This window comes from Nilaparvata lugens, chromosome 7 (assembly GCF_014356525.2).
Source record: "Nilaparvata lugens isolate BPH chromosome 7, ASM1435652v1, whole genome shotgun sequence".
Classification (NCBI taxonomy): Eukaryota; Metazoa; Arthropoda; class Insecta; order Hemiptera; family Delphacidae; genus Nilaparvata; species Nilaparvata lugens.
Window position 1 is genome coordinate 43,661,805 of NC_052510.1, and position 14,594 is coordinate 43,676,398.

A 14,594-nucleotide genomic window follows, 5' to 3' on the forward strand; every position below is an offset into this window, starting at 1 on the left:
ATTTTTCGCCCCACTTGGATGTAATGAGCTGGTTTTCGTGCGTCATATAGTGGCCGAAAGTGATTGTTTTCTGACCAGGCCGGTAAAATTTTTACGGCCCTAGGGCTGTAAAATAACCTTGAAGTCAGCTGATTCTGATTTGATGTGAACGTGTTTACAAAATAGTTTATGAAACGGAATCAGTTTATGCTTCTAGAATTGAATAAAGTATTTTGCAATTAGATACTATCATTTTTTATTTGGATGAATGAAATTCAAATAAGATATTATAAATTATTCAAATTCAATTTTCAGAGTATAATAGAATCTAACCTCTAACCTCATAGTACTGCGTTTATCACGAAACCTGGTGGATAATTTTGGAACTATTTGGGCAATATCCTTAGTGCTGAACGTTTTTACAAATAGTTTATGAAACGGAATCAGTATAATATGCTTCTAGAATTGAATGAAGTATTCTGCAATAAGGTACTATCATTTTATTTGGACGAATGAAATACAGATAGGATATAAATATTATAAACTATTCAAATTAGATTTTTAGAGTTGGATAGAACTTCTAACCTAAACAAGCATTGTTGACGTTGACATTCAACTTGGCCAAATTTCAAAACAGCTGCTGAAACAACTGGGGCCTATTTCACAAAGATACAAGTATTGTTACCAACCATGGTTACGAACAAGTACTTGTAGTTAGTTACAAGTTTACAAGTACTCACGTTTCACAAAAATTTATAATCTACAAGTTTACAATTTTACAAGTCTACAAGTACTTCAATAGTAAACATAACCTATTTTCATGATGATTTCCTTTTTTCATCCTTCATAAAGGTTACTTGTATTTTTCAATAATTACTTTGAAAATATTTGAAAGCAATATAATGTTTTTTTGTACAGTCTACTTCATTTATTGCTGAATTTGTAACCTACACAGTATATGTACTCTGTATATATTATAGTAAATAATGTACCATATAATATAATGTATACTATACTGTGTATATATACTTTAGTACACATAACCTATGAGGTAACACATTAATAACTATTTTGGAAATTTATTAAATTCAATTTCCTGATGCATATATCTCCAAAATAATGAATTTCAGAGGAATATAAGGCATTTTTGATTATTAAAAATATTTATTGAATACTTTTTGATCATTGTAAATCCTTTACATAGCTTTCCACTTCGGTAGAAATTTCATAGTTACGAACAAGTAATTTCGACAAAAATATTGTTGGCTACAATGAAAATCTTTGTGAAACACTTGTTCGTAACAAGCAAATCACTTGTAAACTTGTAGAAATTCATTGTAACTACAAGTTCACAATTCTGCTCTTGTGAAACGATAGTAATCACTAATCAGCTGTTCTCCAAAACCATGGTTGGCAACAAGACTTGTAACCTACTTGTACCTTTGTGAAACGGGCCCCAGATCAAAAAACTTTTCATTTAAAGTTTTTTTTTTATACTTTCAAGTATAAACTCAACCTCCCTCATTAATACACAATTGAACATAATTTTTTAGGTTATTTAGACAAATCAGAATAAAAAATAAAAATATTCGGACAATTCCCTGATATTCAGATTACCACAGATTTGCTAGAGCTATGGCCTTCCAGTTTTTCTACATTCTCATATATATATTGTTCTATTTTTCTGTGTGGCGAAAAATAGCGTTCGCACCACGGGCAAAAATGTTTTTCCGGCTCTCAATCTTTTCTAGTCCTCGGACTTGAAAACCGATTTCGAGCCAGAAAAGTCTCATTTTCGGCCCTAGGTGCTAAATATACTATTTGAAACACTCATTATAAAATTCAAACTTGCAAAATGTTGAATGATGCGATGAAGGAAGCAGATTTTTTGACATTTTAAATTTTGCGTTGACAGGAGTTCAAGCACCCTTGGCAACATGGGGAGTTTCGGCATGCCGCCTTCGCGCTCGGCCTACTCGAGTAGCAGTTCGTCGGGGGCGGGGGCAGCTGGGGGCGGCAACAACAGTTTCCACTCGGTGTTTGGGGGCGGTGGCGACAGCGGCAGTACGCCTCCTGTGCTCGATCTCAGCGAGTTCCCTTCGTTGACAAATCGTGGCGGGGGTGGTGGAGGCGGTGGTGGAGCTGGTGGCCTTGGAGGTGGTGTAGGGGGCGGCGGACAGGGTGATGCCATGCCCAACACTATGCCCGGCAAGCAGCCCTACGGTAAGACTAATCAATTCTTTGTTTGCACTTGTATTGTACATTAATAAAAAATAACACACTGTTGGTTTGTTATTGCTTGTATGGTTCACTTTTAAGAAAGGGGTTCATTAGTATAGCATTTCTAATTTAAAACTAAACAATAGAGTGGTGTGAATTTAAAAAATTGATTATTGTTTAAAAATACATAATAGTTTGGTGTGGCTTCACAAAATTGAATCTTGTTTGAAAATGACTGTACCGGTACAGGTGAAGAGTTTTATCTCTTTTTCAAACTAAAGTCAGTATAGTTTATATTTGCAGTGCGTATATCTATAAACTACATATTATGTAGTTTATAATGTGGTTTCGATTGAGATATTATCTTAATTAACATTGGTAGTTAATGTTCTAAGCTACAGATATAAATTTGTTGTGGGGTGGGCTGTAGAAAACATTTCAGTTGGTCTTAATTCGGTATTAAACCTGTAAATTTTTTCAAATTATTTAGTAGCGTTCTTCAAGTGTCCATCAGATTGTTTGGTAGCCAATTTTCTCTCTTCTTCTCTATTTTTCTACGTTTTTCTCTAATCCGCAATGTTTTTTTATTTTTATATAAAAATCATGAATAATTTCAGCTTTGATATCTGCTCAATTCAAGCTGGTTTTAAATAAATGTGTAGTGTAACGCTGAAAAATTAACCATCTGGTAAAAAATGTTTAAATGTGAGTTCTGTCCGATTGCACGAATGTTTTAATAAATGTGGGCTACAACTTCAATCCATTATTATTGATGTGGAAAATTGAAAATTATTGCAGGGCCCAATATGGATTCAGTTACACTTACAACCGCTAGCTGCAACAAAACCATCAATGAAGAAGAATTAAGTGTAACGCTACATAGTTTGCCTGCCAGCTTTCCCAGCAAAAGTCTGACAGCGAGGTTCACAGTGAATGCACTGACATTGGATACTGAACTAGGAGAAAATGAATTGTCGACAACAGAACTTGAACGTTTAGATGAGTGTTTTATGGAATTGGGAGTCACTGACAAAGGAGATCTCGAAAATGTTCGTGGATTGAAATTGACTACACAGGGTTTTCTGAAAGGGAATTTTGTTGAATCTGGTGATAGTCATGTGGTTGCTGATAATAAATATCAGGAAAAGTTGGATGCATTTGAATTACCAACACTTGATTCGTTGCAAGAGAGTTCTGTTGTAGTTGAAGACAGCTCTACAGTGACCGAAGATGAACAACAGGCAAGTTTCCATGAATTCAGAATGTCAACAACCGAATTTGATTCAATCACAGAGAAATTTGTGAAATTTGGAGACAATTCGATTATAACCAGCCATGTGGCTCCAATCCTGGCTTCTAAATTACCGGAATTGTCTCCTGACGAACCTGATTTTATGAGAAAGTTACATGAAGTGATTAGTAATTTCGACGAATGTACGAGAGTGGTGGACAACAATGTTCAGGTTTTTTCGAATATTATACCTTGTAAATTTGGTGGGAAAGGTCATCCTGTGGAGAAGGTTGGTACGGTATTCCCAGTGCTTGATGCGCCCCTTGAAACCGACAATACTGATTTCTTTGAAGTGAAATTCTTAGATCAACGACTCTTGGGTAAAGTTGATGAAGCCATCCGCAAGCCATTTCTTAACAAAGAGGGGGATGTGAATAAAGAAGCGTTTATTGAAAAGTTGAGTTACTTGCAACCAGCATCTAAGAATCTTCTAGGCAATCTTGCAGAGGCCTTTAATTCCAGAGATCATTTTTATGACACTTGTGCACTGCACTGTATGCCAAAGGTGTTACATATGCTTTGCAGATTGATATTGCGAAACTGGCTGGTACTCAGACCCAAGTGGTGGAGTTTAGAGGGAGGTCGGCTGTCACCTATCTTGATCTTGGTGACGAAAACATTGATTATTTAGATTGGAAGGATCATTTTCGTTTTGGAACTTTTCAACTCAGGGAATTTGACGAATTTCATCTCTCTGATTTGCAAGCTATTTACTGGCTAGCCGAGGCTGGACATCGTATCACGGGTGTTGCGCAAAGTAAGACCAATATGTGTCACTACATCAAATGGCCAGGCATAGCTTTCCTCTTGATAAGGAATGGTCCGGCTTTGAGAGCTCCTCCTGCTCAAATGATAACCTCTCAGCAGATGATGTCCTTCCTTCTACGACTAGCTAATTGGAGAAACGAATGGGACTCATTCTGCCATGGTATCTACATTGCCCTCGATCTGGTGGGTGTTCGATATAGGACTGTAGATGGTCACAACTATCATCTATCATCTGATTACAATTCCTCTCCCTACATACTTCCATGTCCTATAGATTTCAATTTTTTCGTATGGTCCTTCAGGCCATTGACGCCATTCAAGAAGTCTAGACATGATGAGGTGTGGAAGTTTTGCAACAATTTTGGCAATCATACCCCCGCAAAAATCGCTGCCATCTATACAGCTATGCGGTCTGCAATGGCTACCACCTTGCTGGCTAGTTACAACATCACCATTCGGGATATATTACAACCCAATTTTTATCGGGGAAATCCGGGCACACCTGGTAGTGTTATTGAAAGGCATGGTGAGCTCTGGTTCTCAAAGAAATTACGCAGTATGTTCCAATATTTTTTTGGTTTGGTGTTGGATGGTGGTTACTATTGTTACTATTGGTGGAATTATGATTATCGCCGGGACTGTTGTGGAGGTGCTCATGCTGAACGTTGTTTTGGTGGTATGAATGCTAATTTGCCTCCGTACTGGTTTTCACCATTGGTTGTAGATGATTTCCTACTGACAAGACCACTTGAATGGGGCATTGTGGGTCCCTTTCCCAAGGTGGACCTTGAGGAGGACTTGATGTGTCACGGACCTGATAAAGGTGTGTATTCAAAGAATGGAAGTACTAAATTGATCTTTAAATGTCGGAACTCAGATAGACCTTTTGATTTTGTTCCCTACGGTGTTCAACTCATGAATGTTGTGCTACAATCTCGGAACACGAAAGAATGTATGGTAATTAAGTACAATGCCAGTATACATAATTTTTAAGATTTGAATGGTCGGGTCTTGAAACTCTCTCCGACTATATCTATGATGCAGATCTTTGCTGTTTGCAGCCTTGCACTCTCCCTTCATACAATATTCAGGCCGTCAATCGTTGCGGTTTAAGGTTTAACAGGTTTCAAGAAATTGGAGAGTTTCGTGCTCCAGTCATTTTGCTGAATGGAAATACGGAAATGTTCATGAAAATGCTGAGCTGTTTTTCTGGCCAACAAATAGGATTCATCGGCTATCATCTGAAGAGGCAGCCGGTTGACGACCCAATCCCTGTTATGCGCAAAAAAATGAGTGGTCTGGAACGTATACCTACTTAACTAAATAGTTATACTTATACTTAATATTAAGTTATACTTAACTAAAATCGTACCTATAGGCCTAGTAGATACTGTGCTACTCCATATTATAATAAACAGGCTTTTTATTTGTATTGATGATTATTTTCATGGTAAATCTTTTCTCGTCTTTTTCTTGGAAACAATATTATTTTACTTGAATACTGTAGAATTATTCGAATTTGTGATTTCCAATTACTGAAATTTATTGTACGATTAATTTAATTTATAGATGTGCTTTTCTCATTATATTTAACAGATCATCTCGTAGATCACATTCCAATCTAATATTATTACAATAGTTAAGGATTCAATACTGTGCATCGCTATATAAATCATTGGGAATTATGTGATGAAATGAAGATTTACGAGACTAGATCTTGTATAACTTATTCTACAGCATTCTACAATGCTAATTCATTCATTTATTCCATTACAGCAAACCTCCCCAATCTTTTACCATAAAATCTAAAACAGAATAAATAGCTTCATATTATAATATAGCATTCATTGATTTCCTCTTATACATTTATATCTTTTGAAATTTAACAAACATATTGGATACTATTTCCTATTAACAACCTGTCTGGAAAGTGTTACTATATTTTGTTAATAATTATGAATGATGGTTTGCATATAATAATAAAATTTGATGGTTTGCATATGAACAATAAATCAAGAGATCGATCCTAGCTATGTAATCCTTGGACCACGCTGCGAAATCTAGCCTCTGAAGCCAACATCTACTGCCAAATCCACTCATCTTGACGTCACAACAGTGACGTCACGCATCGTATGGAAAACTTTCAGATTGTGTCTATTTCAGATTCATGGTGTTTTTAGGTTATTTCTAGCTTCGGGCAAAAACTATATCGGTTAAGTTATAATGTGTTATGTGATATCGGCTTCAAAGTTATAATGTGTTTTGAAAATAATAAGACACGGTAGTCTACAAAACTAATTTATTGTCATGCTGCAATGAGTTCACTTACATCATAACCAAGGATAATATTACAGTTACAACAGTTACAATATTTATGTGTATAAATTTCAACTTACGCATGAAAAGATATTCCACTTTTTTTCCTAAAAATTTCAGTGCAATTAACAACAATGTAAGTTAAACACCACAAACACTTACACAACAAACTCAAAAAAGTTTTCTATAATTTCTATACGATGCGTGACGTCACTGTTGTGACGTAAAGATGGGTGGATTTGGCAGTAGATGTTGGCTTCATCGACTTTCAGTATGAATATACAATGGGCCGTGTCTATTCTATAAAACTGGTCTAAGATGTAATCACATAAGTTGATTATAATTTTCATTCGTATTGGTTACTATTGATTAGATTCCGGTGAATTTATTTTTTGAAAACATTAATTTTGCTTAAATAATGTTATAGAAATATTGTATTCGACAATCTCAATTATTGTTATTAGAAGACCAATTTAGTGGAAAATGTTTATTTTAAATAAAGATTGAAATCATATTATTCTACATTCTATTCTTATACAATGATGAAGGATTCAATACATTATTTGTTCGTAACTACAAGCAATATTTCCAATTTACGTTCCTCAAAAGAAAAAATATAATTGAACGAATTAGTTCTATGTCTGAAGTTATTTCAAGTATCAATCAAATATCTTGTTTTATAATTATCTTATTTTTTATACGATTTAATTTGGATTTTTCTCTTTACATTTTTATCAAATCATTCTGACGTAATTCTTTACGTTTAATTAAGAATATTATTTATGTTTAGTAATTCTGGATAATTGTAACCCGAAGACTGTTTTTGGTTTTTATTATTTCAAGGTTGAAAATGTAGTAAAACTTTTTGTTCGTTGTGTTTTGTATTAAAGACATTTGACAATTTATTTTGAATATATTATTTCTTATCAAACTTTAAGTAAACTCCACATTGTACGTTTATATCCATAGTTTAGGGTGGCCACTAACGGTAAAACATGCATGTTTATCATACATTTTTATCACATACACATGTCCATCATGATGTTTTGTCATCAGCAAGAGGCTTCTAACATAAAATAAACTGGAAAATTACAAATTGTAATGATGGAAAAATAATTTGATCTCAAATAGAGCAGCGAAGAGAAAATGAACAACAAAAAATCGGAGACACGCAAATCGGAGACACAAATCATCGCAGTGATGATGGTAGGAGAACACACATATCCGTGCGACAGCCGAGCGGCAGCAGTGTCTCAGTTCTGTAGTGCTACTGTGGTCTGATTTCTGAATGTGTTGAACGATTGTTAATAATATAACACTATTAAAGCTTGTTACATCCGATTTAAATTTATATTTTTCAATTTTATAGTAATTACCTGTAGACGATGAGAATCATAGTGCTGGTATATATATTTCGGTGCATAACAATACCACAATCAGTTCCATGTATCGGGATATATATCAGCAATAAAATTGTTATCTTCAGCCTTATGCATTTAAACGTAGTTGGTTTTAAATTAAAAAATTAAGACAGTGACGGGTCTCTTTTTTTATACTTTTTGTTGTTTATTTCATTATTTATTATATTATGTCTATCATACCTTTTTGGCTTGACTTATTTGGTTATACTATTACTTTTGGTTTAACTTATTTCCCGTTCAACCATATTTCTCATCACTTTGATCGTAAAAAAACTGGAAAATTCCGTATCTCTTCAATAAGTTTTTCACTCTCTATGTTAAACGAGCCCGCACCGTCTTTGTCAAAAAGTAAACTGAACTAGTCTATAACGGCGCGGGCAACAAACACGGTGACGGTGCTGACGCGGTGCGGTAGTATGTGTCCCTACACGTTTCAAAGCATTTGTTTTCTCACTCGCCGTAGTACGTCCGTCACACGGCCGTGCCGCGGCGCGGGCTCGGTGCGGATATGTGTGTCCCGGCCATTACTCTACCATAATCATACCATTGACAAATAAATGCATTATATGCACTGATACTTCCAATTTTTTTAGTATAATTTTTCCGTGGAGCATGAGAACTTCATTCTATAATAATTACTGACTTATCTTGATGGTATGATCTATTTCCTACTCTTGTATTGAAATTCTTGAAACATTGAAAATATCTAGTCATTAGATCACAATCCATGACTATTTCTAAAAGGATTATCTTGATAAGTTGAGAAGAGCTTATCAGATAAATTATTGTCAATAAACTTATACTGATCAAATTAATCAATTTTCTCTTTGTTATAAAACACTACAATATTTCAATACTATTAGATGGCACAACGAGCAAAATATTCGTAATTTTGACCAAAGGGGACGAGGCGTATCACCTCATAAAAATATATCGCTCCCGACAAGTTGTCAACCCTCTGCATGCATGCATGGTACCAACCTGACCTCGCGTCAATTTGTCAACTCGTTTGCATAGCACCTCCTTGACGAGGATCAATAAGCAATAGTAACATTACTAAGAAGGAAATGTTTCAAAGGTTAGAGGGTTAGCTTTTTAAATAACAATATGCTGGTATTATTAAAATGTTTTGGTAGTTGTTTAGAGAATAAAAAACATTGAAAACATTAACCTCTAAAGAAAACGCTAACTGCGCATACGCATTATTGCTGGTAGATGCCCTTGTCACCTTAGATAGTTGACAATGACAAGTAGTCGGGACCATTGGCGTTGGCGACTGAGTGTTACCTCGCTCGATGATCGCGTCTTCACCGGATCGTCGATCACCTCCACCCGTCTTCTTGACACCTCCTTGGAGAGGTGGCAACCACCAGTTTCTATAGTGAGGTCCACGTTATAATGACAGCGAAGAAAGATATAAGAACAGGGTCGCCAATTCTTCATATTTGACTCCATTTTCCACAGACTGTACTATAACACAGCCATTCATATCAAATCACCCATTACACCCAATCTTATTTTTTCCTACTTTCTTTGATAGATAATCAATTTCATATTGAATTTATTATATTCTTGAATGAAATATGCTTTATCAATAATTGATTCAAAACATGTCAGAATCAAAATAAAACATGGCGGATGGCCTTGAGTTTATTTGTTTATATCTGTGCAGTCACTGTCAAAAGTAAAAATGAAATATTTTCGGCTAACTGACATCGCAAAGCTAGAGAGAGATAGCACTATCAGCTTTGTCGAATAATAGAAAAGGATAGCAACACCATTGTCAATCAAATACTGCATTATAACATGGACCTCACTATATGATCAGTCGCGAAAACCAGGTGACGAAGTGACAACCCCGGATCTACCCGTATACTTAATAATAGACGTATGTGCAACCTTGAGATAGTCTCATTTCCGTTACCACTAATTTTCAATGAATAATTCAACCATTAAATGACTAAATTGATATTCAACTAATTTGATTCATGAGAAAAATTATTATGGGTATAATACGTGTGATCTGAAGAAGAAAGTTAACGATCATTTCGTTAAAGTCACTTTTATTATCAGTTATATTTCAATATTACGTATATAAATACATTTTTTCGGGTCCTGATTTCGCTCTGTCATTCAAATTTCAAATCAAATTTATTGCCAAATCAGCAGAAATTCACAAAAAATGAAAAACAATGTTCAGTTAATCACATTGAGAAGTTGACAAACAAAATTACAAAAGCGTTTATTAAAACTAAATAATTAATTGTTAGCTTTGTCTATTTTAATCTGTATAGATAAAGGAATCTAATCTAATTGTTGGACAGTTAGCTATGAAAATTGATCAAGTAAACGATTCTGCTCAAACTTGATTGGCTTCTTATCTCAGGAATACAAAAAGAATCCTTGTCATACTTATTTGATAATTTTGTTTACAAGGAGCAAAAGAATTGAGTAGGTTGTAATCTTGCTATTATTAAAGTTCTTTGATATATTGGACTTGGTTAAAGAGTTCTGCCATTAACACATGTTTGTAGAAAGCAAGGTAATTATAATACATGTATAATAATTATATTCATTCTTTTATTGCAATATGTGTATTGTAATTACCTTGGTTGGAAATTATGCTATAAAATGACCTTATATATAACTTAATCTATCTCCAGAGGAAGCCTCATAGTGAGATTCACTTGAAACGTTCAGCAAGTTCTCAAGTTCCATATAATATTTGGGTATTTTTTATTTACAGAGTGTTTCAAAAGTTACCTTACAACTTTGATGATACATAAAAATCTATTCGAAAAAGATATAGAGCTGTAATAAATTTCTACAAAGAGAAACATCTCAAATTTTGATTAGGATAGTTTGAAAGTATGAAATTGCCATAATAAGCACTGGCTTTATTCACATTAAAATGGCTGCCTCCGTTGGACCCGAGAGTGCTACACAACAGCCAATCTCTATCTAAAATTGAAAAATACGGGGATAGTTTGTCTGGATTAATTGCTACAATTTTCTATAAAAAATATTGATAAGACTAACAACGAATAGTTCACTCACTGCAATATGGTATACAATTCAATTCAAAAAGTTATTCATTCCTCATAAAAAACAAAACAATATGATTCACAATGTGCTGTCAGTTCTACATACTCTTACTTACAACTCATACATAAGAATAATATTTTTTTACAATAACACTAACTGACATTCACGAACACTTGGGAACAGTTCTAAAAGCTATTTAAGAAGCTTGAAGTGTTTTCTTCCAAAGCAACACTAAAACCAGTTCTGCACCTTGTTCCATTAAACTTATATGAATTTTCAAAGTTGTAAAGTAACTTTTGAAACACTCTGTATAAAATATTTATATTTGAATTTATTTTTATAATATGAACATTATTGTTTCATGTGTAATATTTTGATGCATTATTGTTTGATGGGCAGTTGGAATGGTGAAGCAGCCGACATCTGAATCGAGCGAATTCACAATGAGCAGCGAAGACTTCCCGGCGTTGCCCGGCACAAGCACCGCCTCCAGCCAGAGCGGAGGCGGCAGCCAGAGTGCGGTTGGGTCGGCAGGCGCCGTGGGGGCCGTTGGACAAGGGGTGGCAAATGCCGATACGACGCCAGTATCGCAACAAGGTACCCCATATCCTCACACTAGATTAGGTTAGGTTGGGACTACTCTCACTCCTCACATCCACATCCTCACATTAAGCATATATAGGCCTATACATAATACCTACATACGAGTTGGGTGAAAAGTCCGAGAACGGCTTAATATCTCATACACAAAGGTAATTTGATGGTAGGTGTGATTGGAGATCCTACTCAAATTGAAAATACCACTTTACTATGACTTCGAAAATCTGGTCCGCCATATTGAATGCAACTCTATTTTTTCTAAATAGGAAGGTGGTCATGCGATACATGGTTTCGATGCGAAATTTCAAGAAAAAATGAATGGAGAAAACCGCACATCGATATCTCAAACCGTTCAGAAGATATTCACATTATTAATCAATACTATTCAAAGCAGAAAGGAGAGAAAAAAGTATGAGAACGGCTTAGTATCTCATAAAAGATTGTGATTCCAAGGTGGGTGTGATTGGGGATCCCTCTCAAATTGAAAATACTAATTTACTATGACTTCAAAAATCTGGTCCGCCATATTGAATGCAACTTTATTTTTTTAAATGGGAAGGTTGTCATGCGATACATGATTTCGATTCGAAATTTCAAGAAAAAATGAATGGTGAAAACCGCACATCGATATCTCAAACCTTTCAGAAGATATAAAAAAATAAATACGAAGCTTGTATACCTAAGCCAAATAAAAGTCACTTCATGACATTTTTTTCTTATTTGGCTCCAAAGTTCTACAACCTGCTGCCCTTGGAGATAAGGCAGTGCAAGATACGATCAAGGTTTTTGAGAGATGTCAAGAGATTTGTAATGGAATGTGAGAATATAGATACTTTTTTTAGAATTCTCATGTAGACTTGTATATAATAATATTGTACAATATACTTCGAAGCTAAAATTGATAAATCATCGATACTGTTATGTAATATGTGTCACTTCATATGCGACTGTCGGCCTCAGTAACTACATTTTAGCGCTATAGTTTTGTAATCAATTTTATATCACCATCTCAAACAGGTTTAGTACCTCGAGATGCAAATACTCAATTGGCATTGCATTTTATTTTGTAATAGTATTTACTCATGTTGTAAAATTTGTAGGTATTGCTTTTATTATGTATTTTCTAAGATGTTGTAATTTTATATTTCTGCCAATAAAACATTTTCATATTCACATTATTAATCAATACCACTTATGTATTTCATTTCTGATATGCATGATATTGATTAATAATGTGAATATCTTCTGAACGGTTTGAGATATCGATTTGGGGTTTTCACCATTCATTTTTTCTTGAAATTTCGTTTCGAAATCATGTATCGCATGAACACCTTCCCAAAAAAAAGTTGCATTCAATATGGCGGATCCAAGATGGTGGACCAGATTTTTAAAGTCATAGTAAAGTAGTATTTTCAATTTGAGTAAGATCCCCGATCACACCCACCATCAAATTACCTTTGTGTATGAGATATTAAGCCGTTCTCGGACTTTTTTCTCTCCTTTCTGCTTTGAATAGTATTGATTAATAATTTGAATATCTTCTGAAGGGTTTGAGATATCAATATGCGGTTTTCGCCATTCTTCTTTTCTTGAAATTTCGTATTGAAATCATGTATCGCATGACCACCTTCCCTTTTTTTAAAAAAACTGCATTCAATATGGGGACCATATTTTTAAAGTCATAGTAAAGTAGTATTTTCAATTTGAGTAGGATCCACAATCACACCCATCGTCGAATAACCGCGCATGTGGACTTTTCACCCACTCTGTATAATAATTATTATTATGTGTATTAAAGTAAACATGATTAAATATGGCAATAAACAATAAAAAAATGTGTTGGTATATCAAAAACAAATTCCATTTCAAATTCGTAGTTCCAGATTCACGTGGAAGAGTTTGGCTATGATTTAATTTATTAGTTTGTGCCTGGCCTTTTTAAAGATAATAGAAAGATTTAATTTGCAATAAAATTTTGAATTTTGAAATAGGGCCAACACATCTAGAAAATATCTGAGTCTATACTCAAATCATGCAGGTGAACGGGCTAGAGTCAAGAAAACTTCAATTAATTTTGCCATGCCTGATTTAATGGGTTCTTACTAAACTAACAAAACACTACACTCCTAAATAATAAAAGAAAAAATACCAAAAACTTCAATATACAGAGTGAGTTATATGTATGGGAATCCTTCAATAAGTTGGAGACTGCTGTAGATATAATACTGTAACTCTCAGGATAAGTTATTGGTCGAATACCTTAACTTTTGACGTACAACTGAATTTCAATCCCTAATAGGGGGGTGGAACTCAAATATTTCAAATGTAAAACCCATTGTGTGGTACATCATTTTAGAGCAAGAAAGATGGCATCAATTAAAATGTTCTATGATACTACTTGTATCCAAAATGGCGGCTGATTGAAGTTTTAGTATTTAAAGAAATGATTGGTAAAGTAATGAAACTTGAAACAACACTTTTTTGAATGAATAACGAAATACAACAAAAAACTGGTTATTTATGTAGTAATCTGTCTACTACTATTTATTTTCCATTTTAATAGATGCTCGAAGTGCCCTCCTTCTCTCGTTTGACAGTGTGCCTGTCTGTCATAAAATGATGACACCGCATTAATTAAATAATGACTCCTCAGTGATGGTTTGTGTTGCTTCGTCAATTTTATTTCGTAGCTCATTGTTATTTTGCAGCTTACTACGGTAAAAAATACTTTTTCTACAACTGCGCGTAAAAATAGCTATTTATGTATTAAGAGCGTAATGCGCGACTTTATCGCTCGCGCAAATCAGTTATCACGCGACGCGAAGCGGTGCGTGATAATTTTGCAAGAGCGATAAAGAAGCATTACGCGCGAATTAAATACAAAAATTTTTCTACAACTGCCCAAACCTTTTAAATTACTTACATCGGCGGAGTTACAATTACCGACTTTTTAG

At 34.5% G+C, this 14,594-nt stretch overlaps 1 protein-coding gene across 3 annotated transcripts in view; it reads left to right on the top strand.

Moving 5' to 3' along the window:
- LOC111049144 (regulator of gene activity) overlaps positions 1–14,594 on the top strand; it is a 36,613-nt gene that overhangs the window by 11,717 nt on the left and 10,302 nt on the right. Inside the window, exons 4-5 of one of the 3 annotated variants that reach the window (XM_039432825.1) lie at positions 1,895–2,202; positions 2,998–5,081. In XM_039432825.1, coding sequence (XP_039288759.1) covers positions 1,895–2,202; positions 2,998–4,121 — 1,432 coding nt within the window. In that variant the 3' untranslated portion in view covers positions 4,122–5,081. Of the gene's footprint in view, positions 1–1,894; positions 2,203–2,997; positions 5,082–11,439; positions 11,638–14,594 lie in introns of those variants that run through there. The other 2 variants (XM_039432826.1, XM_039432824.1) reach the window with 2 other exon arrangements.